Genomic DNA, 25,241 nt, shown 5'->3' with positions numbered 1-25,241 from the left:
GAGATTTCACGTTACCTAATGCAACAGTTTTCCCTACTTCTGTCTCTGCCACCCACACAGCTACAAGGTTCCTCAAAAAAAAAAAAAAATTTAATGTCACAGCTACATAGGGGCATCCATCTCATTTCTGTCAAAGGAATCCCCTCTTAGTGGTAGATGTTAGGAGTTGCTAACAATTCAACATCTCCTTTGGTCACATTTCTCTCCTCATTACACTTGCTTCACACCAAAATAATGTTCACAGTGTCTTCTCCACAGACTAATGTCCTTCATTGCATTCTCATTCTTTCTCCTCCTTCCCTCTAACCTCCGTGTCCTGGGCCCCTTATTAACGCCTGCATTAAAGGAAAGTACCGGTCGCTTAGCACTTGCTTGAGAAATCATTCCTTACTACTAAGATACTTGACAGGTTACAATAAAGGATTACATGGAACACTTTCTAAATCAGTCTGTTTGTTATCTACAAACATCCATCTTAACCAGACCCACCCACCTCCACCCCTCAAAGGAAAGGAAACCCACCAGCACCACAATGGCTAGAATTCCTATCATTCCACTCTGGCTATCCACCCAAATGATGAGAGGGTCTTTTCTCCCACCACTGCCATTTGAAGGGAGCTTGTACATAAGTAAACACAACGGAACCCAGTCTCACAGAGGCTCTGTGGCTTCCAGGTGACACCGGACACATACTTGCCTATACGCGGCAAGCTAATTTGAAAGACCTTCCTGAATCCACTTCTGCTAAGAGTTGAAGAAGACTCGCAAAGGTCCACAACCTCCAAGCAAGAAAGCATCTTCTAACCTAAATTGCTCAGGCTCTTCTATTATCCATACACCTTGGGCACTGCCCCAAGGGCATGCTGCACCAAAGTGCAGGACCCTACCCCTCCTGCTTCACAAGCAACTGAAAGTGGAGGTCAGGTAATTAATTTATCTATTACCTGCACCTTTGAGAACTGTGTGGTGGAGAGGATAAAAAGGGGAGGGGAGAAAAAGGGCAGTACTTCCTTAGCTAGTAATGTACAGATAACTGCAGAATACCATAACTGATTTCCGTTCCTTTGTGCACACAGGAATATTTAGTTAATCAATGTACTGTAACAAGGTGTACTTTTGGAAAGATGGAATACCATTCAGAACAGGGTGATTGGGGTCTTGTAACCAGTTTAGTTGATAGTGGAGATAGGGGAGCCGGGGGAGTGGGAGGCAGGCTGGGGGAGGGGTGGCTCTTACATCCACAGAGCCCACGTGCCTGCCAGGGAAGTACTGACATGCAGCTGCTGCTCACACAGAATTACTAGTCACTTTGGCCTGCAGCCTCCGACAGCTCTCTCCCTTCCCTGGAATACAGGTCAGTGCAGTCTCTCTACCATAAGCATCCCCTTTTCAAGAAAACAAGCAAGCTTGATGTTTAATACAGCTAGAACTTATCCCAGCAGTTCTAAAGATTCTTCAGTGTCAAAAGAAAAAAGAAAACAAGAAAAAAGCCTCAGAAAACCTCATTACCTTTGGCTTTAAATGCACTGGTGCAATGTAAGAGAGGAGAGATTATTCTGGGATGGATAGAAAGAATGGCAAATTTTGGTGGTGGTGGTGGTGGTGGTGGTGGTGGTGGTGGTGGTTGTTAACCAAAATACCCCCAGTCCTGAGGTACCAAGATAAAGGCTTCTGGCTACTGAGACATGTTTTACTGGGTTACCCGGCAGTAATGACAAGACTCATTTGTTTACCAGTCATAACTTTCAGGGCTTATCAAACCTTTTACATTTTTCAAAACTATCATGAGACTATTTTCAGTGAATTAGATTGCAGAAAAGATAGATTTTAGAGCTTAATCTTGATATATGCTCTGAGCATTAATAGACATCACGGACAGGAACTGATTTAAGGCTGACTCAAAACACAGGTAAACAATACAAACTTACTATCACCAAAAACTTACAGAAATGAGAATGATTAAAAAATACCTAGCACAGAAAAGCAGAATGTTTTTTACACTTGTCCATTATACTGTTTTATTAACTTTTACTTACAGTCCCAATTTCTTGGGATTTGAGGAGGAGGGTAGAAGAGGAATTCTGAGGAATGCAATAAAAACCAAGTATCTTTGCAATGTTGGTCCTGGTGACTTGGGTGATCTGTACACTACACTTATTTCAGGATGTGTTCTATACCACAATATGTGAGGTTTTAAATCCATATATGCATGAATGTTTTATTTTCAGAAAGGGTTTGGTAGCAGATAAATTAATTATATTAAACTGTGATTCTTCTGCACAGGGGTTTGCTGTAATAAAAGAAACAAAAAACCTCCTTGGCAGCCTATTTAAAAATCTAATGTACCAGAGCCACACAGCAGTTAACTGTTAGTAGATGGGGATAGGGCTGGGAATCTATGTGTTTAACAAGCTAGCCTGGAGGTGCAGATATGCAACTGGGTTTGGAAACAACTGCACAAGAACTTGTGATTCCCAACAATCTGAAACCATCCAATCCAGATTCTTCATATCCAACATGCGTGACAAAGTGTTATTATTGAGAAAAGGTTTGCAGCTTTAACAACTAAAATGGTACACTCTCACCAAGTTAAAAAAAAAAAAAAAAAACTTGGTTAAGTATTTCAAATATTTTTCCCACAATTACAATATGTAATATAATCAATAAACTACTCCTACTGGGTACCTCCATCCTGAAAATTTAAGAAAACAAACTGGAATCAAATTACTCATCTGTGGCTACATGACATTCAGAGACATTGGCAAAAATCTCAACATGTGCTTTTCTCCAGCCCAGTCTGGAAGCCTATCACTATTCTAATTATAATTATTGTGTCATTGAGAGTCTAGATTTTTAGAGGTTAATGACATGACCGAAGTCATTTAGCTAAAAACACAAAGACAAACTGGAGCCCACAGTTTCAAACCTGAGACAAAACTCTACTACCCATCACAGATCAGCTTCCCACTAAGGGCCTTGGAGGGTTAAATCCAATCACGTTTCCCCTTTCAAATTTATATTCTGTAACTTCCGATAACCACATAAAGTGGGGTTGGAAGCTCTGCAGTAAACTGAATTCTGCTCTGGGGTGTGCACAGGCAACTTCAATTCAAAGACAGAGAGAGCACTACCCTGGGGCCTTTATCTGAAAGCACAATCAGGGAGCCCGCTGGATAATTTGTTTTAGAATACCAGAGCACTTGTTTTTAAACAAAGCATTAGCCGAGGAAAGAGGTTACAACAAAAGGAATCACAGGACCGAAAGAAAAAACAAATAAAAACAAAAGGCCAAACATCAAAAATCAAGGTTGTTCCCACCCTCTTTTAAAATCTTATTTGCCAGACAAGAAAATGTTGCTAAAGAAGGTTTGCATTCGGGCCTATTTTTTTTTTCCTTCCTCATTTAGGTCTTTTTAAACTTTAACATAGAGTGGGACAAAAATCTTAAAAAAAAAAGGGGGGGGTAAGGAAGGGAAAGAGGGAGGAAGGCAGGCAGACAGGCACACTTGCCTTTTCATGAATCTTCAGGTCATGCAAAACTTAAGTCTGTAGATAGCTCTTGTATTTCCTCTAAATACTTTCCACCTTTAAGTGAGCCTACCAAAGACTAGAAACAGGTCCTCAAGAGTAGGTCAGATAACCCCAGAGGCAAGCAATGTTAGTTTCTTAAATACCTACCACCTCCTCCCTAGGGCAAAACTACTCAGAAGCTAGCTATTTTAATTTAGTTCATCCACAGGAGTGACACAAATTAAATTTATAAATTTTTAGTTCAGTTAAATTTTTTTAATGGAAGCAATACAGTGCAGTGGGAAAAGCAGCGACCTATATATTAGGAAACCTGGATTGTCCTACCACTAACTCACTAGGTCTACAGAGCAGTTATATAACCTAACTTTCTAGAGCTCTGTTTTCTCAGGTATAATAAGGTGACAGCCTAAGGCAGCGGTTCTCAACCTGTGGGTCACGACCCCTTTGGCGGCCGAATGACCCTTTCACAGGGGTCGCCTAAGACCATCCTGCATATCAGATATTTACATTACGATTCACAACAGTAGCAACATGACAGTTATGAAGTAGCAACGAAAATAATTTTATGGTTGGGTCACAACATGAGGAACTGTATTTAAAGGGCCAGAAGGTTGAGATCCACTGGCCTAAGGGATATGTTATCACCATAGAAGGGGGGAGGGATTAAGAAAGGTGTAAAAGCCCCATTAAAACTATATCACAATAAAATTCTTAAGTATTTATTTAGTTCTATGATGCAGTGGTTCAGGTCAGGCTCTGAAGCAAGAATGTATGGGCTCCACCACTCTCATGCTGTGTGACCTTGGGCATGAACTCTGCAGCTGTTCCCTCTCCTACAAAATGAGGATCAGTACCTATTTCACAGGAACACTGTCTGAGGATTACGAAAATTGATTTAAGCAATTAAAATAGTACCTGGCACACAGCAAGGACCACGTTAATGCTAGTTCTCATTATTATTATCAAATACATCAACACTGAGCTGACAAAGTTGACAAATAAAGAATGAAGTATTTGTATGTCTTTTCTAATCAAAGGAGAAAGAAACAGATATTATAACTCTACATGAGTTTTGGTGCAATCTTCACGTCTATGACCCCTCAGAAGACTCTGTCCTTATTCCTAAACCTGTTCATCTGGGCAGGTACACACGTACTGCACTCTATCCACACGCAGTCCCTGAGGACCCAGCAAGAAAACCTAAGCCGAAACCGGTTTGGCTCAGTGGATAGAGCGTCGGCCTGCGGACTGAGGGGTCCCAGGTTCGATTCCGGTCAAGGGCATGTACCTGGGCTGCGGGCACATCCCCAGTGGGAGATGTGCAGGAGGCGGCTGGTCGATGTTTCTCTCCCATCGATGTTTCTAACTCTCTATCTCTCTCCCTTCCTCTCTGTAAAAAATCAATAAAATATATTAAAAAAAAAAGAAAAGAAAACCTAAGCTGGAAAAAGAAAGTGTTCTCATCCTTTGAAAAACAAGGACAAAAAAATCTCATTTCCCACCCACCCTTTGACACCCTGGCATCAAAATCCATGTTTGAAATCCAAAGGCTGATAAAACAATATACACTTGCTTTTTATTTTAGATGATTCTTTTTAAAGAGCATACAGGTATAAAGAATTTTTTACACAATGGGATCTATTTTTCCCTCTTTGACCAAAAACCATGCCTGATGAAGATGATCATCCACCAGCAAGGAAATCTTGTCAACCACTGTTTTCTTCCTCCACTTAACCCAAAAGCTTTAAGATTTATTTTTCAGTTTTTCCCTCAAACTTTCCATTTTCTCCCCACGAATTCATTTTATTGACTGACTGCAAACATTGTCTCTAATACATTCCCTCTATTCAGGGACCCAATGATATTCATCAGTGCCCAATTCCCTAACTGCTGTGGAGGACTCTGACAGATTTAAGTTTCACTTCTGATTAAGTCTTCCCAGTGAAAGTAACCTGATAGCCTGACCCAGTGTAGCGCTCTAGAAATAAACTTCCCCTTCTGCCTTCCTTTCCCTCAAATTTATGAGCAGAAAGAAAATATCATCATTTCTCTAGCATCTTCCCTAAACTTGAACCGTAAAGCTGTATGTCTATTTCATTTTCATCATGTTAAGCTGATAATAAAATAAAATTCAACTAATTCCAAAAATCCCTGCAACTTTCAATGTCCTATCATTTAACCTCTCTTGAAGAAATATATTCATGAAAGCATTTGTAATTGAAATCCTCAGAATCAAACACTTAATTTAAGACAAATTAGGCAAAAAAAAAAAAAAAAAAAAAAAAAAAAAAACGCTTCCCACCTGCCAAAAGGTTCCCTGCTGGTTCTCAATCTTGGCTGCACATTAGAATCACCTGGGAATCTTTTTAAAATCCTGATTTCTGGGCCTCATCCTCCGGAAATTCTGTTTCTTTGTTATGGGGTGGGGCCACAACCAGTGAAGGCGAACCTTTTGAGCTCGGTGTGTCAGCATTTTGAAAAACCCTAACTTAACTCTGGTGCCCTGTCACATACAGAAATATTTTGATACTTGCAACCATAGTAAAACAAAGACATACAGTTTTGATATTTTATTTTATATACTTAAATGCAATTTAACAAAAAAAATCAACCAAAAAAAATGAGTTCGCATGTCACCTCTGACACGCGTGTCATAGGTTTGCCATCACTGGCCATTAGTAACAAAGAAACAATTTCCGGAGGATGGGGCCCAGAAACCAGGATTTTGAAAAGATTCCCAGGTGATTCTAATGTGCAGCCAAGGTTGAGAACCACTGCCCTAGAGCTTTCCTAGGGTAAGATTCCCGTTTCACCACATCTTTTCTTTGTTAGACACACCAAAGAACAATGTGACACCAGAATGTAACAGCACCCCTGCCCCACCAATGCCATTCCTTGAAACCAAGAGTTCTGTTTACCCCCGTGCCTAGAACAGTGCCTGGAACACAGAAGAAACTCAGGAACCATTGACTGAATGGATGACTGGGTAGAAGGAGTATGGGCGCTCCACATTAGGCTACCAGCATAATCGAAAGTTGGCAGTACTTATGAAAGATGCCATGGCCTTGGATGTATCCACAGAGACAACTGGCCACTCTGGTGAGAGGGCACATCTTACTGTACATCTTACCCCATACCTTACTGATAAAGCTGGGACTCTGGCCACAGCCTTATCAACTGCCATCTAACAGCTCAGAGCCTTCCAGATGCATGTGACTCCAGGATTTTGAAATGAAACCCTGTGTCCCCTGACTTCTAAGATAATTTTATAACTGTCAGCTCATCCCTAACGCTTTCAACAGGAGCTCCCAACACTTCTGAATTTCTCAGTTGCCACTCTAATGCCTTATTCCTGGTCTCCAAAAGGCTTTGAGTACAGCTCTCTGGGCATCTGAAGAAAAACTGCACACCCTCCTCCAGGCACAGTCTCTGCCCTAACTGCACAACAGAATCCCCTGGGAGTGTTTAAAAGTTCTGGTGATGGAGTGGGGGCTTCCTCCGCCCTCCCATGGGTAGGGGAACTTTTTTTTTAAGTTCCCCATGCAATTCTGTTGTGCAGCCAAGTTTGAGAATCCCCTGCTCTAAAGCTTAACAGTTGATTCGCTTCCTCTTCAGAGCACTCACTAAAAATAACCCAGTTTTAAGAAAAGCATGGTAAAGTGCTATGGTTTGTTGAAAACTGGTGGCGGGTGCATGGGTGTTGGTTATGTTCTGTTTTACATTATTCCATATTCACAAAGTATTTCGCGGTCCTATGTACACATATACTCACATTTGTACACAAATATATCTAAAGCAAGTTCATCATACATTGGTCCTCAAAAGCACAAGTATTAAAACGATGATTTCAGGTTCCTAAGGAGTACACAGGCTGTAGTGTTGGTGGCTTTTTCTTCACTGGAGGTGAGGGTGGGGGATCAAAACCAATTTCATTAGATCTGCTGACTTGAAAACCCTGGCCTGAATTCTGTAGTAACACTCCACAGCACAGGTCTTGAAAAATGTTCCAGTCAAACTTAGTTCGGAAAGACCAAAAGGTATCTGCTTAACCAGCAATCCACCTAAAATCAGCAGTTGCCAGGGCTGAGCCAGACTGTCTGTGAAAACCTTTATATAATCAAACATTTGCAGACACAGAAGTGGGTTATGACACGACAGTAATACTCCCAAGGCTCAGCTCTAAAACTAACTTAAAATGGGGTTGAGGAGAGCATACTCCAATGAAAGTTTATCCAGGCATAAGCTCACCCCCCTCCTCTTCATCAGGAGACAGTGCAGATCCTGACATCAGACAGTCTGGGCTCAAGTCCTGACTCAACAATTTTCTAGCTACATGACCACAGGAAAATTATTTAATTTCTCTGAACCTCAGTTGCCTCATCTCTAAAATGATAATAAAAATGTTACCTACTTCACAAGGTGTCGTGAGGGCTAAATGTGACAATGCTTTGGGTACAATGGCTACCATATGCAATGTGTCCTTGATAAATGTTAACCATTATCACTGTTGTTGTTTTTGTCATTAAAATTATTACCCAAATGGTGGTGGATTATGGCACTAAAGAACAGAGCTAGCCCCAATTTGTGGTTGCTGAGCATTGTAATCCTGTTATATTCTTGAAGCATGTCTTTTGGGAGAGCCATACCCATAAATGGCAGAGGAGACCAAATCTGTCTCATGCCTGGAATGATGGCAGTGATGTAACATGTAAGTCTTGTTTTAAGCTGGGTGACCTTGGGGAAATTAAAAGACTTTTTTGTTTGGGAAATAAGGGCTTTGGACAGTTGTTTTCCGCTGTTAAGTTTCTCAAATTTGCTGGGGTTTAAAAGTCTAAGTTTCTATAGGCCCTCCCCATCTTTGCCCCTCTCCTCCTCACTGGGTTGCTCTCTTCGATCCCCCATTGCTTCCTACAGTTTCTCACACACTAGCCACTCCTTCCTCAAAGCCTCCACACTTGCTCTTCCCTTCTTTGAATGCTTTGCCCCCCACTCACCACATTTCTTGATTTCTCACTTCCTGGGGTTTCTGCTCAAATATCACCTCCTCAGAGAGGCCTCACCTAGATAAATCTCTATAAAATTGCACATACGCTAAAAGGGAGAGAGCGACATCTCACACTGCCGTCATGGTTTTGTGTCAAGATGATGCAATAAACTTGCAAACAGAAAACAAAAATAAAACTTGCATGTATGTATATACATTACATTCTCACTATCATATCTGTACCCTGCTTTAAAAAAACTTGTCATCACCCAACATATATGTATTTGTTTATGATATACAGTATGTCCCCCACCCCTGCTAGAATATAAACTCCATTAGAGCAGATACCTATTTCTCTTATTCACTACTGCAGTCCCTGTGCCTACAACAGTGCCTGCCCACAAGTGATTGAGATTTCCTAAATGAAAGGAAAGAATCCCAATACCTTTTTCTTCCCAAATAAAAGCTTACCCTAATATATAAAACAGGTAATGGTGGTGTTCTGGTTGAACGAGGACAGGGCCTCCCCACAGCTGACTCAGTGTCCCTAAGGTACCTCAAACCCACTGCCCCAAATTTTTCCAAGGTCATTTCTTGCTCAGAAAGTCTCCAAGTCCATGTTATTTCTGTTAGACTCCAACGAGAAACATTAAATTTGATGAATGACTTTCCATTCTGTAATTTCACTTACTATTCACTGGCAGCTGCATAAAGTTCCCTGGAAATTCAAAGCATACCATGTCCCAAAACTGTTACATCCCCAAATCCATATCTACAACCAAATAGAAGGCATTTCTGGATTGGGGGGGGGGGGGTCCAACTCCATAAGGCAGCTGGAAGGGTGTCTCTTTCATGCCTTGTCAGGTGATCCCTGGGCCTCTGGGACCTACCATTGAGCCTCTAAGCTGCAAAAACCTCACCACTTCTAAGGGAGTAAGGAAGAAGGATGGTGGACTCAGGAACCAGGTGGAGCCAGATGTTACATAATGGAGCATATAAATTTTGGTAATATGGCAGCCAACCAGTGGGTTCCTGACTCCAATATTTACTCCCTTTTTACATCTAAATGACTTCCTGGCTTAGCCTGCTTTGGGCTTACATTTAGGAAAGCAGAGGTTGAGAGAATCCTAGAGAAGAACGCTGCACAGGGCATGAAGAGTTGGAAGAAACACCCCCAGAGAAGCCTGTTGGCTCCAATAATGTGATGAGGTCTTCTGCACAGCTAAAAGACCTCCTCAGAACTGCGGGGAAGATATGAAACACACTCAACAAACAAGTATACAGGATTTTTACAAATCTTTATCATCCAGTCTAGCAGTACTGAACTAAGCAAGAGTTATGGATTGAAAGCATGGTGACCCATCCTCTAATACAGTAATCCAACCCTTAAACTAAAGACAATTTAATGCCTTTGCATGTCCATATGTTTTCTAATGACGCCTTTGCTGTCAGCATGCTACAGGAGTGCTTCTTGGAAGATGGAAGTAATGACAAAGCACATCGTTGGGAAGGCAATCATATGCAGTACTAACCATTTTACGATGACCATATGGGCTGTATTTCAACAATGTAATTTCCAAATCTGCCTGAGTATACATACTAGTATTCCTGTCCTTAATCCCGGTAAACCATACTAAAAAAAGTAAGAGTACCGATGAAATATGGGCAGCAGATGTAGCAATCTACAAGAATGTTAAAGAAACCTTCATCTGTAAACAGTAAACAGAGGGCACCCATTGCCCTGAAGTGAAAGTGACACACACCTCTACCAGTCCTCTTCACACTGTTTCCTTAATTGAAAACATCACAGCAGGGGTATTACAAACCTCAGAGGGGTAAGGAACAACACAAGGAAAAGTTAAAAATACACAGCTCCTACCTAAGTATTTACAGTCTGAGACAGGCCCTAGAGGTAATACAAAACTCATATTTTATAAATATATCGTATTCAGGTTTCAGAAATCCCTTTTAAGACCCTGCACTTAAAGGTGTCGTTCCTATTACACTAGATTTCTATAATGATAGTTAAATTTCAAAAGACATGCATTGACTGGGGTCACCCCTATGATCACAAACTTGGATAAAAATTGAATACTACTATGTTTCCATTTTGGTTGAGCAAAAGGATATCTGTGTCCCTTGAAGTAGCTGGAGAGAGAGGAGCAAGACTACAGGTCTCAGAGCATGATGATTCCAACAAGAAACAGCCTCCTCTCTTCAAAAAGAGACTTTTCAGAGAAGTGTTTAATTTGATTGATTTTCATATTCACAGAAATCTTTGGAAATTTCAGGCCCAGTGAAGGCACTCATTGTGTGTGTGTGTGTGTGTGTGTGTGTGTGTGTGTGTGTGTGTCTACTCCTCAAGGGATGGTCATCAGCCAAGTCTGAATCCTGAAGTCCTAGAGGATGAACTGTGTGGAGGCCCATGTTGGCCCAGAAGAAAAGAGGAAGGGGCTTCTCAAGTATGTATAGTACTCTAATCACAGTTTGGATTTCCCTAAGAAGCAAATCTAACAATCTGATTCGTTAGCATACTCTTTGCAGCATAAACAAACCTCTACAGGGTGAAGTGGGCGAAAAGGGAGAACAATTTGCAAATGTGTGCTGTATAATAAAAGGAAACAATAACAGAAAATAATGCACCATTTGTCAACAGGAATCTTTAAGGTAAAGATATCCAGAGAAGCAAAGAACTATTTAGTATGATCTTTCACTAGGAAAAATAAAGACTCTACTAGCTAAAATACAAGAAAAGTAGTAAAAAGATCTGTTTTATGTGGAATAGACTGCCAAGAGAAATGCCACTTCATAGAACAGTAAAAAAATAAAATAAATACTAAGGAAACTATAGTAAAAAAATAAGCTTATACCCATAGTGACCTGTTGAGGGGGTGCCAGTCCCTTCTCCAATTTTACACTTCTGTTCCAAGGGGCTGCTGTAAAAAAAATCAGTAAGATTACGTGTGTGAAAGGGTTTAGTACAGGGACTGACAAACAGTAACCCTCAATATTAGGAGCCTGAAACCTTGTCTTTGACAAAGGCTTAAAAATCCACCTGAGTAATGTGACCTGGGAAAAGGTCAGATTTCAGTACAGGGAAAAACAGTGAAAGAAACAGAAAAACCAACAATAAATAAGCTATAGATGTGCTATAGGAGTGGCAGCCACCTATGTAAGCTCCACCTTTTAAAAAGAAAATAAAGAACTTACCAAAAGATGATGAGGTACTTTCCCCTCCCTAAAGCCTATTATAATGCCTTAAAAAAATCCCTTTTAACCAAGACAATTTTCAGCAGCAACAAAGAACAAATGTGGTCTACCAGAGACCCATTTGGGACTCTCTCACAAAATGAATCTATATTAAAGAGAAGAGTGGAAAGGGATGAGGAGCACAAGCTTTCAGGTCAGGTTATCAACGGCTGCATTTCCTGCCTCTCTTGTACTGACTTTGGGGGCAAGCTGACTTAACCTCTCTGAGCTTCAGTGTCTTCAACCATAAAACAGGGATATCGATTGGTTGCTCTAATGAATACAAAATTCTGAGCACAATACCTGGCACAGAGTAAGTTCTCAATACACAGTAGCTCCCTTTTCAAAAATGTCTTTTCCAGGAATTTTTGAGGAAATAATTCAACTCTAAATAAGCACTGATCGAGCACCTACTATGCATGGATTACTGAGCAAAGGAAGCAACAATTCTGAGAACCTCAACAGTAGAGAGGCTAAAGGTAGAGAACAGAGGGAAATTAAATACATTGCAAATACAGGAAGAAAACTGGCTTTTTCAAGGTTCCAGTCATACTCTTAAGTGACACACAATAAGCCATTACAGAGCATATAGCAGACCAAGAGCATGTAACAGACACACAATAAGCCATTACAGAGCATGTGATAGCGCTTGAGCTTCCCACCAGATCCCAAGTAAAACACAGAGTACACTGTGTCATGGGCAACACTTCAAAAACTCCTTTAGGCTGACCCCCCAAGATCTCAATCCACAGGAAAATCATTTTAGACAGATAAAATACTCTGAAAGCTAAGAAACAAATCATTTCTCTGATCTACTCCATATCCCAGCATTAAGACTATCAATAAATTTTACTTTGTTATTATCAACATCATCCTCATCATCTGTGATTTTGGAAACATGTGCAGATAAAATTAATTCTTGGTTGAAATATAGATAATAGGATGGCTTTACTGGATAGGTTTTGAAGTCTGAATGACTCAAAGTGGAAAGACATACTACCAAAATATTAAAAGAATTTTAAAAAGTGATCAAGGGAGCTAGAAGCTGTGTAGATATGCTAAGTTAAAAACACAGTTTTTTACACTTTCAGGTATCATATGAAACAACTTTTTCAAAAAACAATAAGTATTTCTGTAATCATATTATACTCCAATATTTTAAAACAGTTATAGTCCTTCAACTGAAGGTGACCTGGAACAATCTGGCCCATTTCTATATTAGACTAACAAAACTAATTTTAAAACAACACAACTGTCTAACACAGCAGGTTTCAACATTCAGGTGTGAAATCGCACCTCCCAGCACACAGGCTGAATTATCCCCGTGCCTCTCACCTGTAATTATCATTTGCTCTCTCCCCAGGTGGCTCTGAGCCACCATCTATCATCCTCCTAGGCTCACATCTGGAAATACAAACTCCCTCTGGGGCCTCATACGCTGTGCGCTGTGCGGGTGAGAGGGAGGACAAAAGCAGAAACTTCATGCTGGCTTAGACAACTTCTGAAAACATCTCTTCCCACACGCAGTGTAAGAGCAATCTGACAAAATTAAAACACCCTTATGTCACCACGGTTAACAATAGTATTTTTCAAATAGAAGGAGTAAATATACTTCAAGTTCCTGTAGAGGCCAGATTCTTCCATTAAGGCCAATTCCAAAAATTTAGCAAAAGATCTTTCATCAGTTGAGAGGACATAATTAGCTGTTTTGATTAAAGCATTTTCCTCCCCTGGTTAACAAGATATAACAGATGTCACCGACTTCCCTAATAACAATACAGCCCTGCATTTGGCATCTTTACAATTTTAAAACTGAACTGTCATATAGAAAAATTATAGCTAGGGTGTCTCTGTACAATTATGACTCTAAAGTGGTTATGACATGCCTGGACTCCCCAATGGAACAGATATGGAAATCATATTCCACAAGCATAGCCGCAAGCCCTCCTTAGCACTCACTTGAAAACCAACCTCTGAAATCTGAATGATGCGGGCTTATTCAAATCACCACCAATTATTCCTGGAAGCACAGACCAAGTGAGGTATGCAACCTGAACAGAAAATGCAAATCTCACAGTCACTTTCTTCCAGGAGCACAGAGAACACACGCAGAAAAGTGTTTTGGGAAAAGCAATGTCCAGCTTAGACCCACTCTACCAAAATCCCAACTTCCCTGCAGAGAGGAAGAATACTCTACTTGATTTTTTAAAAAAAAAAAGAAAGAAAGAAAAAGACTCATTTTTCACAGTAAGATTCTCTTGGTGCATTTGATCCAATTTACAAAAATTCCATTTACACCAATTTTGTCAACATACCTGTCCATGGTGTAAGGAGAGACAGCCCTGCATTTTAAATGGGAGGCAGCCTCTCTGACTGAACAACTCAAACATCCTGGTTTAACAACTCCATTAATGACATCAAGCACAGATCTAAAGATTACTCAGCCCCTTTGTCAGTTGCATGTGTTATTTATAACAGAGTATATCAATCATGTCCTTCCCTTTATTATTTCCTACTTTCTGGTCCTAAGCTATTTGGTCTGCCAAATTAATACATCCCATTGCTGTTGCAAATCTAAACAAGGCTTGATAAAAGATTAATAAAATAGTTGGGTTCTCTGCAACCACATACACACCCCGAGAAATTCATCAATGTCTTTATTTGCATATCTGGCTGACTGCCCCCTGCAGCAAAAATGTAAAGCACACTGCTCAGGTATCATGTTTTATGGTTTGCATTTAATTTGGGGTGTCAATCTGCTTCTGTTTTAATTATATCCATCTTGATGTTATTACAATCTCATGAAAACTTCTTTTCATTATATGAATGACTATAAAAACATACACATGACAAAGTTATTATATATTTTCTGGTTCAGCCATAAAGATGCAAGATGGCTTAGCCAATACACCATGTGGATTTATTTAATGGTCTGACTCTTTCTGCTGCAAAAGAAAAGTCTGATTGAGTCTTCAACTCCACCATACTCCAAAGTTCACTTGTTCCATATGTCCTGCTACTAAACTTGTAAGTTACTCTGAGTTTCTCTGAATTGTCAGGCTGAAGAAAATATTTCACCCAAAAAATTATGTTAAAATTTTGTCATTTTATATCCAAATAGTTATTTTATCTTTCCATTACACATTCAAGGATGAGAAATCCTCATATCATCACCCTAATAATTTTTTCTTCTACATCCTCATTCTGGGAAGTGGGGTCTGGGTGGGGTGTTCAAATTCTTAGCAAAATTGGGAGCTTTACAATCATGGGTGCTCATTCTCATTTGTAGTATTAATTTTGTTTTTTAAAAAACAATTTCCAACATTTTCAGTCCTTGGGAATCCTTAGTACTAATGAGAAGCAGACAGTCTCCTAGTTTCATGGGACAACAGTGAGAGTCTCTAACTCCCAGTATATTCTTGAGCAGGTCAATTAACACCTCTGGGCTGTTTTCATTTGCAAAAGTAGAGGCAGAACTACATCACTAAAGACATCATCTGTACTTATAAAATTACACTGGCCAACAATGGCTGGAGTGAAATGGATCAAAAGACTGCTCTGAAAAAAGCTGAGTCCTAACTTTTAGGATAAACTCCTCCTAAAGATGCTCTATACCAGGGGTGGGCAAACTTTTTGACTGGAGGGCCACAATGGGTTCTTAAACTGGACCGGAGGGCCGGAACAAAAGCATGGATGGAGTGTTTGTGTGAACTAATATAAATTCAGAGTAAACATCATTACATAAAAGGGTACGGTCTTTTTTTTTTTTTTTAGTTTTATTCATTTCAAATGGGCCAGATCCGGCCCACGGGCCATAGTTTGCCCAAGGCTGCTCTATACACTAAGCTCAAAATTGTAATTTTCACAAGTAATCAAACTGATTACCTGATAAGGAATGGGAAAGGAGCAAACTACAATACACAGCAATGCAATAACAGTAACAAGTAACAGCAAAACATAACAAATGCATGTTTGCCCTTCTGCCGCAGTGAAAGCATAACTTCACTTGAATTACATAAAATCATTTTAGAACAGCATAATCCTGGATCTTCATTATTTTGCCAACTGAACACTTGCAGAGAGAAAGGGTGGAATTTCTAGTATGTGGCTGAAAAGCAAATGATAATCTAATATTCATCTATTGTTCCATCTACATCCTCATTCTCTTAGGGTTTTTTTCCTACTTAGTTTTTAACTATAGAAAACTATTCACTGAACAACATTTAGCCAGCAAGTACAAGTGAACAGAGACCCTATCTAACAAAAACAAAAAGTCTACTTCAGCACAACTTTTGAGGAATAACTGCAATACTGGATTCTTTTAATGCCTCTTTTCAAGCTCTAAAATATCACTGCCATCAGAAACTTTGTAGAAACCTTAAATGAGGTTGGTAGGTTGGTACGGTGCTGCAGTGTAGGGCAAGTGTGGGGACAACAAGGAAAACGACATCCCTCAGGTCCCATCACAATTTGATCCTGGAATTGACTTAAATCCTGTCCCAGATTCAGAATGTTACTGCAGTTGGAAAGTATCAGATTTCAGCCATAATAACAAGAGTCACAATTTGTCTTCACAGGCTATGCTTCAGAATCTCGCCCAGGTCATTTCAAAATGCTTCAGTTAATAGCAAGCACACAGTACCTGCAATTTGAAGACTTTCTGCCAAAAATGAATCCCGGTCATTTTCCATTACTTACAAACTCTGGGCTTTCCCCTGCTCTCTTATGCCTCCATTTTACCACACCTGGATTTTCCAGGACTCTGAAGGTACCAAGGAGGTATGGCACACCTTGAGGTATAGTGGCAAGCTAAAAATGACAGTAAAGTAAAAAATATTTGTATGTAATTTGGCAATTCGTGTCATTTGTCAGGCAGATCCTAACTAGAGGTTTGGATATAAATGGGAAATCAGAATGATGAGCTGTAACAGCCCAGAAAATTGTGGCAAGCAATTTACTAACATCAGAGTCCCTCCCTCAGACTGTCAAAGTTCAAACAATGAGGTCTGAAGTGTTTAAATTGCCACATTTCATTCACAACTTCCTAAATCTATTGCCTTCTATTAACTGCATTAATAATTTTGATAGATCTACCTCAGTAAAGGAAGAGAGAGGGGAAGAAGGGAGCACAATTGGGAGGGAGGGAGGGAAGGAAGGAAGGAGGCAGGCAGGCAGTGGGTGGGTGGGGAATCTAACTGGATTCTGAGATGAGACTGCCATTTACACTAATATGTGAAATAAACACCTGCAAAGAAGGAGCAAAACACACCATTTCAGGCTATGGGTTCTCTTGCAAAGGATGGAATCAGAGACCTGAAGAGGACTGACACACAGAAGCCTGCACTTGTCTAGTCTCTTCCTAAGAAAGTAAAGGAAACCATACTATGTGAAATCCGCTTCTCCCCTCCTCTGTTACCAACAGCATAAACAGGGCCTATTCTTTGGATCTTACAATGATACCTACTGACTGTATACCCCTTACCCTCCAGACTTATGAGAAGAAATGAAGATCACAGCTAAGATTTTGAAGAAGGAAACAAAATTCTTTGCCATCTTCGAGAAAAAACAAAATTGGCATTCATCTATGGAACAGGTACAGATTATATAAGAAAAACAGTTCTGACCCAACTAACAATGTCCCTAAATTATTTTTGAACCTCTCTACCAAATTAATTCCTACCTTGCTCTTCCAGACTTTAATTACCTGAGTTTTCAAATCTCCCTGATTTTTTCGGAAGTTTACCAAATGAATAGCAGCTATCTTGTTTCCGTCTTCTTTTTCCTATATCTGCAGAATATTGGGTTTAATCCTGACCCTGAAAGTGTTGTTTCTTAAAGAGAAAAAAACACTATGAGGCACTTTCACAAAGTTAGTGTATTAGACTACATGCAGTATAAGGGTAAAATAAAATGTAAAACCACTAACCCACTGCCCTCCACTCTCTGCATGTCGATACACACACGCACAGTCCATCAAAAAGTGCTACAGGCCCTAGCCAGTTGCTCAGTGGTTAGAGCATCGGCCTGTGGAGTGAAGGGTCCCGAGTTTGATTCCTGGTCAAGGGCATGTACCTGGGTTGCAGGCTCAATCCCTGGCCCAGGTCAGGGCTCATGAGGAAGGCAACCATATGGATAGCTGTCGAGTCGTCGTCCTCCTCCTCCTCCTCCTCCTCCTCCTCCTCCTCCTCCTCCTCCTCCTCCTCCTCCTCCCACTGCTCTCTCCCTTCCACTCTAAAACTCAATGGAAAAATATCCTCCTGTGAGGATTTAAAAAAAAAAAAAAGTGCTACAGGCATTCTGTCCAAAAGGCTTCCAAATCCTGTAGCCATTGAGACCTAAATTACTTAACTGCTGGCCTCAATTATGATTTTCTCAGCATAGGGACCTTATTTCTAATCCTATTTTTCTTTAAAAATAAATAATCACAATTTTTTTTACAGTATATAGAACTGTTGCATCTCAGAATCTCTTTATCACTCTCAATGCTCCGTTGTGCTAGTTTGGTTTTTTTTAATGGAGCTTGCTCTAGTTTTGCTCTAGTTGTTGTTTTTTTAACCCTTTTCCAACAGTGAAAGCTATAGAACAACACTCTCAGAAAGGATGAAAAGCTAATCACTAACTTTGTGATTCATTTTTTTCAATTTACTGGTTCATTGATATTCTCTCTACTTCCAAAAAAAGAGCTGAAGTCGTTAATCTCAACAGCTAACACAAATGTGTAGAATCACCATATCACAATCTTTTACCTCATCTCACACAAATACTTCTGAAGTGATCTCTGTGCAGTAAATTGCTGAAATTCAGTACACACAGTAAAATACTTGAATTCATAACCAAGCACAGTATTCACACTCTTCCATTTCTGCAAACTTTCTCACCTCTTAGAACTCCTCGGATCTTATGCACATTTTCAGAAGTGAAATGCAGGAGGAACTGACCCATTTACCCTGCAATGCCATTCCAAACTTCCCAAGATAAAAAGTGAAAAATGCAAAAACAAAGCATATCTCCACAGCTCTCCCTAGCTGAGAAACACCAGAAAGGTTCTGACCTTTCTTGAACTAGCACTTCATACACAAACGAGCCAAAGAAACCTTTATTTTAAGGCCAGTGCCAACCCTCTTTTTCATCCAACCTTCTTTCCAGCTTGCTTAAAAAGCAACAATACACTAGAAGGGACTAAGAAGACGGGATATAACATATTGGCTAGAGGCCGCTTGGTGGCATGAGAATTGGGCTGCTATCACACTGAAAGTGCTATTAATGAAAATCACTGACCAATTCTTACTTCATGGTGGGGTTGCCAACAATCAATGAAAGGGCTGACACCAGGCAGGAAAAGAGAGCAGGAGGACAAATGAACTAATCATCGTTATTTACACCTTGCACTCCCCTTACCACTCCCACTTAAGCAGCAGCCTCCGCTGCAACTTCAAACTTCTGTGCCTGGTTTTCCAAGCAGTCTATTTTGGGCTCACTCTCCCTAAATTCAGAGATCACCAAGTTCCTGGAAGGGATCTATCAGATCTTTCCCAGTATCTCCCGTACCAGATTATGGATTTTAATGCCAACAATAAAAGTGTCCTGCGGTCAAATAAATTTAGGAAATAAGGCACATCACATGGCCTTCTCTGATATTCAAAACTCGCATTCACATAATAAAAGACTTAATTCTGACATTAACAAGTCACCCCTTGAATTGTGCCTAGTCCATCAAGTTCCAAAACTATTCGAGAGCAGATCACATTTTTCTGTTCTAAAACACAACCTCTGAACACCTGGCAAAGCTGTGTTCCTATCCAGCATGGGTACTTTTGCTCTAAAACTAGCCTAAACCTCTCAACTAATGGATTTTGAAAATGATACTTTTAGAAAGTAACTTCCCAAAGTGACTGAACCAGTTAGGACAGCCAAGCCTGGAATGTTTCTCCACTAGTCTCCTGACTCCCTAACAAGCACTCTCGACTTCCATAATGTTGGACTTCTTTCTACCAGGCCTTCCTTGCCCCTAAGCCCTAATAAAATAGCATCTTCTCACTCCTCTTTTTTCTGCACCTTCTTCACTATTCCCTCTTCTTAGAATGCTCTTTCCATCCCACATTCCTTCCCTATCTATCCAAATCCCTTCAACCTTTTAGGTTCCATCTTCTCCATGAAGCCATCTCAAATACTTTAGCCAATGGCACTCACTACCCCATTCTCTGAAAGCCTATTGCACGTCGTTGGTATTAGGCATCCAAGTGCCTATTTTAAAATTTTGTAGGTGCAGGACTTGTCAGCAGCTAAACTGTACACTCCTTCAAGATGCCACATATATTTTTAGGTTTCTTTGTACTCTTTCTAATACCTTGCACATATCAGGCACTCCATAAATATTTGCTGACTGATATGAGGAACATGATTAATGTTGTTTTTTTTAAATAACTGAACAAATGATATTTGACCATAATAAATTTTAAAGCCTATTAACATGGTATACTAAAAGTACAACAACTTCTGTACAGCCTATTTACACTATCGATGTGTAGCGTTTCAGGGGAAGCCCTGAAACAGAGCGAGGAAATGAAGACCACATGAAATTCTTGGTTTGATCCTGTATCCACCAGAAATGAGTCTTCCTTAAGTTTTCACAAGCCTACAGAGCTCCAGTTGGCCTTCTGTCTGCTAGTCCCACCAATTTCATCTTTGCTACCCTTGGTCAATTGTACAAAAGGAGGCTGCTTTAAAAATCCAGTGCACAACAGAGGAGTGGAGTGGGGGGTAATAATGATTTTGCAAAGTCAAAATTTTAGCTGCAGCACTCACATGGCTTACTAATTGAGACTACACAGAAAGGAACCCAAATAAGAACAGAAAGGCAATAATATCTGGCATATTATGGTACACTGATAGTACTGGAACCCCAACATTTTCATTATACTTTGTTAGAAGCCACTTTTTTTTAAATGAGGCATGACATCTGGGGATATTCACTCTCAACCTGTTATTCAAAGAATATCCAAATAAACAATACCATATCCAAATGGTAATTCTGTTTCTCAAATGCCTAATGAAAAGAACACCACGATCAACTTTAGCCTCCTCACCTACCCTCTTATCTTCTATCATGAGACTCTTCACAATCACATACTTGAACTTCAGGGTGCAATTACTCAAGACAAGTGTCCCTGAAGAATATGAAACTACCTCAGCCAGTTTTACTACCTATAAAGTGTGGGCTTCTCAAACTACTCCCAAAGCTTTCATCATCTTAAATATCCAACAGTGAAAAAACAATCAGCATAAAAATGCAGTTCTCATTAGGCACGTTTCTTACTTTTGCTCCAGCAAAAGTAAAGTCACAGTTGGACTGGAACAACTTATATCAGCACATTTCATTTTGAGTCAGGAGCCTCTTTTTTAAAGAGGGAGTCAAAAATCAATGTGTCCATCCATTAACATCCAAAGTATGCTACTCCAGTTTGCCAGCTATTGCTCTGAACTGGCATGAGATACAAGCCTAGCTATATAAGCCAATATTTCTGGTTTCTTATCACAACACTAGCAGCAGCCTCAACGTTACATGGTGACAACTATTTTCATTTCTAAACACAAGGCACACAAAAAATAATATATATTTAGGGTACTCTTAGCATCTATAATAATTCTGTCACATACATTTCTATCCAACTTCATAGTTTAGTTGCCTGTTTCCTAATAAGACCTCACATTTTATGGTGATAGTTGAGTAAATCTTCCAAAATGAGTACATACATAGGTTTTATCTTCATGATCACTGCACACTTATGTTTGACCACCCAGCCTGGACACAAATGTGCAGCAAACAGATCTACCTTTGTCCATAGAACCAAATATACATTATTTTTATTCCCCTCTTTTTTTTAATCTGAAAAATTTACAGCTTTTCTACAAAAGCTGGATCTTTTACATCTGAACACTGACAGGATATTTGATGGATGATATTAGGAAACTCGTTTATTTAGGTGTAATAATGGTACTGTGGGGGGTTTGGTGTTTTTTAAAGTCATTACCATTTCCAGATACATACAGAAATATTTACATATTTCTCATATCACATCTAGGAGGGGAGGTCGAGTACATGGGATACAGATAAAACAAGATGAGACATGAGCTGGCAGTTGGTGACCTGGGTGTTGGGTACATTGGGGTTTATCAAACTGTTCTCTCTACTTTTGTGTATGTTTAAATTTTCTATAAAGTTTTAAAAAAATTCTTTTAAATGTTAGACCATTTAGACCCACACACAGATGTGTAAATTGTATTTAGATATTAAGGTAGCATAGTATTCAGCTAAAAATAACCTGGATTCTGAATTGAGAAAAGTAGCAGGAAAAAAAAAGATAATCACAGCAAGAAAGGTAATGGTGTTAACAGTACACTTTGAACTTGGTCTTCTTTAAAAAGTAAAAGTTTTTCAAGCCCAAAAGAAACTAGAAGGGCACATTTTCTCTCAAATGCCAAATGAATAGATATACACATCACAAGCCCAGGCAAATATTTATCAAAAGTAACAATGATTTTAAAAACTACTGCGTAAGTTACACCTATTTCTACTTGGCCTTCAAAAGTGTTCATGGGAAACTACAGATCCCTCTGGCTTACTGAAAGGGGACACGGGGCAGCCCAGGATAACGGTGCAAAAAGCAGAACCACTTATAACCAGATTTTACAAGTACTGTCCTAAACTAACCACACATAGCAATCATGAACCAAATTCTAGGCAGCATTTCCTATTAGCATACATGCTGCTATGTCAATCCCTATTTTAAATCAACAGAGAAACAGAGAGAAAGAGGTCACCCTGTACAGTACCCTCCCACCTTGGCAAAGTTGAAGCCACAGTTAGAATTATCCTAATAAGTGGTGAGCCTCAACACTCAAAACGATTGTGTACAATCCATTTTAGCCCATAAAGCACGGGTTCTAGAACCAAAAGGGTAACAGATTCAATCACTAACATCAAAATCTATGGTCACCAATACCACCAACCACCCTCCCTTCCTCCCCAACCACTGGCCACCATCCACCACCACCATCACCACCAGCAGCCCAACCAAAAAGCAGTTCAAATAGAAAAAACAACCCCAAAGGAAGGCTTCCGTTTAAAAATATATTAAACCTGACATCCAAACACACAGAGAGAACCAGCAATCTCAACCTGTACAGTTACTGCATGTGAGATTTAAGCTGTCATTAACTAAGCTTGCATTTGATCATCTCAAATAATACCATAATAACAGCACAAAATCAAAGGGAAATGAAAAAGTTTCCTTCAGGAACCTTTAACCATACCAAGTGCATGAAAGGCTAGAAACCAACTATCTTGATTTTGTGCTTAAGCAAAGCCGGACCAACTCTGCAGAATCTCAAAGCCTCCTGTGTGTGTGGTGTGTTGGGGGTGGGGAAAGCAAGGCAGGGGGAGGGAAAAAGGGGGGTTACATTTATAGAGACCAATGACCCATACCAGCACCAAATCTGATTCTTCCAGGTAAAGACTGTTTCCCCCTGACCCCTGGGCAGTCTACCTCTAACTACCCACCCCCTTCCCCAGAAGCTGGTTAGAGGGCAGCAAAATGTGCCTTTGGAAATCAACACTGCAGGTACCCAAGGAATAAAGACTTATATATACACACAAAGCCAATCAGAAAGAAAAAAGAGAGAAAAGAAAACACACACACACACACACACACACACATACACACAAAAGCAAAGGGAGAGGGACAATTGGGTGACAAGCCCTTCAGATACCAGCTCGGATTTTATTCTTTCCTCCCACCAGTCGTCCCTGGTGTACCTTTTTCTGTCCTTTAACCAAATTGCTCATGTACACACATGTGCATATATATATGTGCACAAATATTATAATTAACCCTTTCTGTTACAGAGCCCCATGGGGAATACAGAAAGATATTCCATCCTTTCCTCTCTGCTCTCCCCTCCTCCCTCCTTTCTCCCAACCAGGAGAAAACGCCCCCTTCCCCAGCTTCACCAGAAGGAAAAAAAAAGGCAGGGAGAGGGGACAGAGAAACCACAAAACACCGTTAGTCTCCAGTTCCGAGGGCACCCAGGAAAGGTATACACTACACAGACACACACACACAAGCACATAGGGCTCTGTCGAAAGCACACCGAGAACCGTCCACAGGCGCCCCAAACCCAGCAAAGAGACTTCCACCAGCTAAGAAGCCATGATTGGGGAGGGAGGGGAGGAAGGAGTAGGGGCAGAGCTACCCGTGGAGGGGGGCGCATTGTTGTGATGCCTGAACCCCTTTCTCCATGCCCATCTGCTGTGGAGGGGGCGCAGGGAGGGGGCGCAGGGGAAAGGCGAGCGAAAACGAGGAGACCCGGAGACCAGGCAGGGCTTGGCGATGCCCTCCTGCCGCCTGTCTGTCCGCGCCCCCAGTTCTCCCCCCAACAATAAGATCTCAGCCTAGACAGACAGACAGACCGGCCGGAGCACAGTGGGTGAAGCTCCTGAGCCGGGCACAGCGAAATGGGGTCGTGCATAAAGGAAAGCCAGGGGGAGGGGACCCCCCTTACCTCCAGCGCTTCAAAAGTGACAAAGCTGGTCATGGCAAATCCATCAATGATGTCCTCTTCGGCCGAGGTGGACTCTCTCCGCTTCCTCCGCGGGGGTCTGGGCCGGGACGGGGCGGAGGACGGGGGCTTCCCATTGTCTTCCTTGTCGGAGCCCGACGACGAGGCGAGCGAGGGCGCCCGGGTCCGGCCGGCGCCGCCAGCCGCTCCGGCCCCCAGCCCGCCCCGGGAGCGCCTCTCCCGGTCTCGCTGCGACCGCGACCGCCGCTTCTTGCGGAGTCCATGGCCCCGCGTCGGGCCATCCATGGCTCTGCCGCGCCGGGGTCTCCCCGCTCGCCGCCTGCCCGCCACCGGCCCCAGCCGCGGCCACACAAAAAAATTGACACCAACCCCTCCCTCCCCCGCTTCTCGGCTTCCCTCCGCCCCGAGGAGGGCGCGGGGGAGACGGCGGCCGAAAGAAGGGAGAGAGGGGAAGAAAGAGAGGAGAAAGAAAAGGGGGAAGGGGCGGAGAGAGGGAGGAGGGACGGGCGCGAGGGCGAGAGGCGAGGAGCCTAAGTGCGGGGCTGCCCGCGGCACCGAGGGTCGGAGATTCCTGCGAGCGGCGCCGAGCAAAGTAATGGCTGAACACACAGGTCTCCTTTAGAGGGGGAAAAAAAAATAACTCACCAAGCAGGCAATAAATCAGAATAGCGGAATGCTTTGATCAAGAGACTGGGAGGCTCCGGGGAGCCCTCCCCGCGGCCATTCTCCGCCGCGCCCCCCCGGTCCCCAAATACGGCTGCCCCCCCTGCCCCCGAGTCAAAATCAGGTCCGAAAAGGTCGCGGGAAAGTGGGGGCAATGAACTTCACCCGCCCCTCGCACAGGAAAACACCCCCGCCGCCTCTCACACACGCCTCGGAGGAAACTCACTCCCAGGCT

At 41.4% G+C, this 25,241-nt stretch overlaps 1 protein-coding gene across 3 annotated transcripts in view; it reads right to left on the bottom strand.

Annotated features, from left to right (window-relative positions):
• The window catches only part of AUTS2 (activator of transcription and developmental regulator AUTS2), a gene marked incomplete at its 5' end in the record, with an annotated part of 1,127,567 nt that extends 1,102,939 nt beyond the window's left edge, over positions 1–24,628 (bottom strand). For all 3 annotated transcript variants that reach the window (XM_081090564.1, XM_081090566.1, XM_081090565.1), the window contains one exon: positions 24,326–24,628. In XM_081090564.1, the coding sequence (XP_080946690.1) occupies positions 24,326–24,628 (303 nt within the window). The remainder of the gene's footprint in view (positions 1–24,325) is intronic.
• Positions 24,629–25,241: the final 613 nt, after the last annotated feature.

This window comes from Myotis nattereri, assembly GCF_964212035.1.
Source record: "Myotis nattereri genome assembly, chromosome: 4".
In the NCBI taxonomy this organism is placed as follows: domain Eukaryota; kingdom Metazoa; phylum Chordata; class Mammalia; order Chiroptera; family Vespertilionidae; genus Myotis; species Myotis nattereri.
Note: the sequence above shows the minus strand (reverse complement) of the source record. Positions and strands in the feature narration are given on the sequence as shown.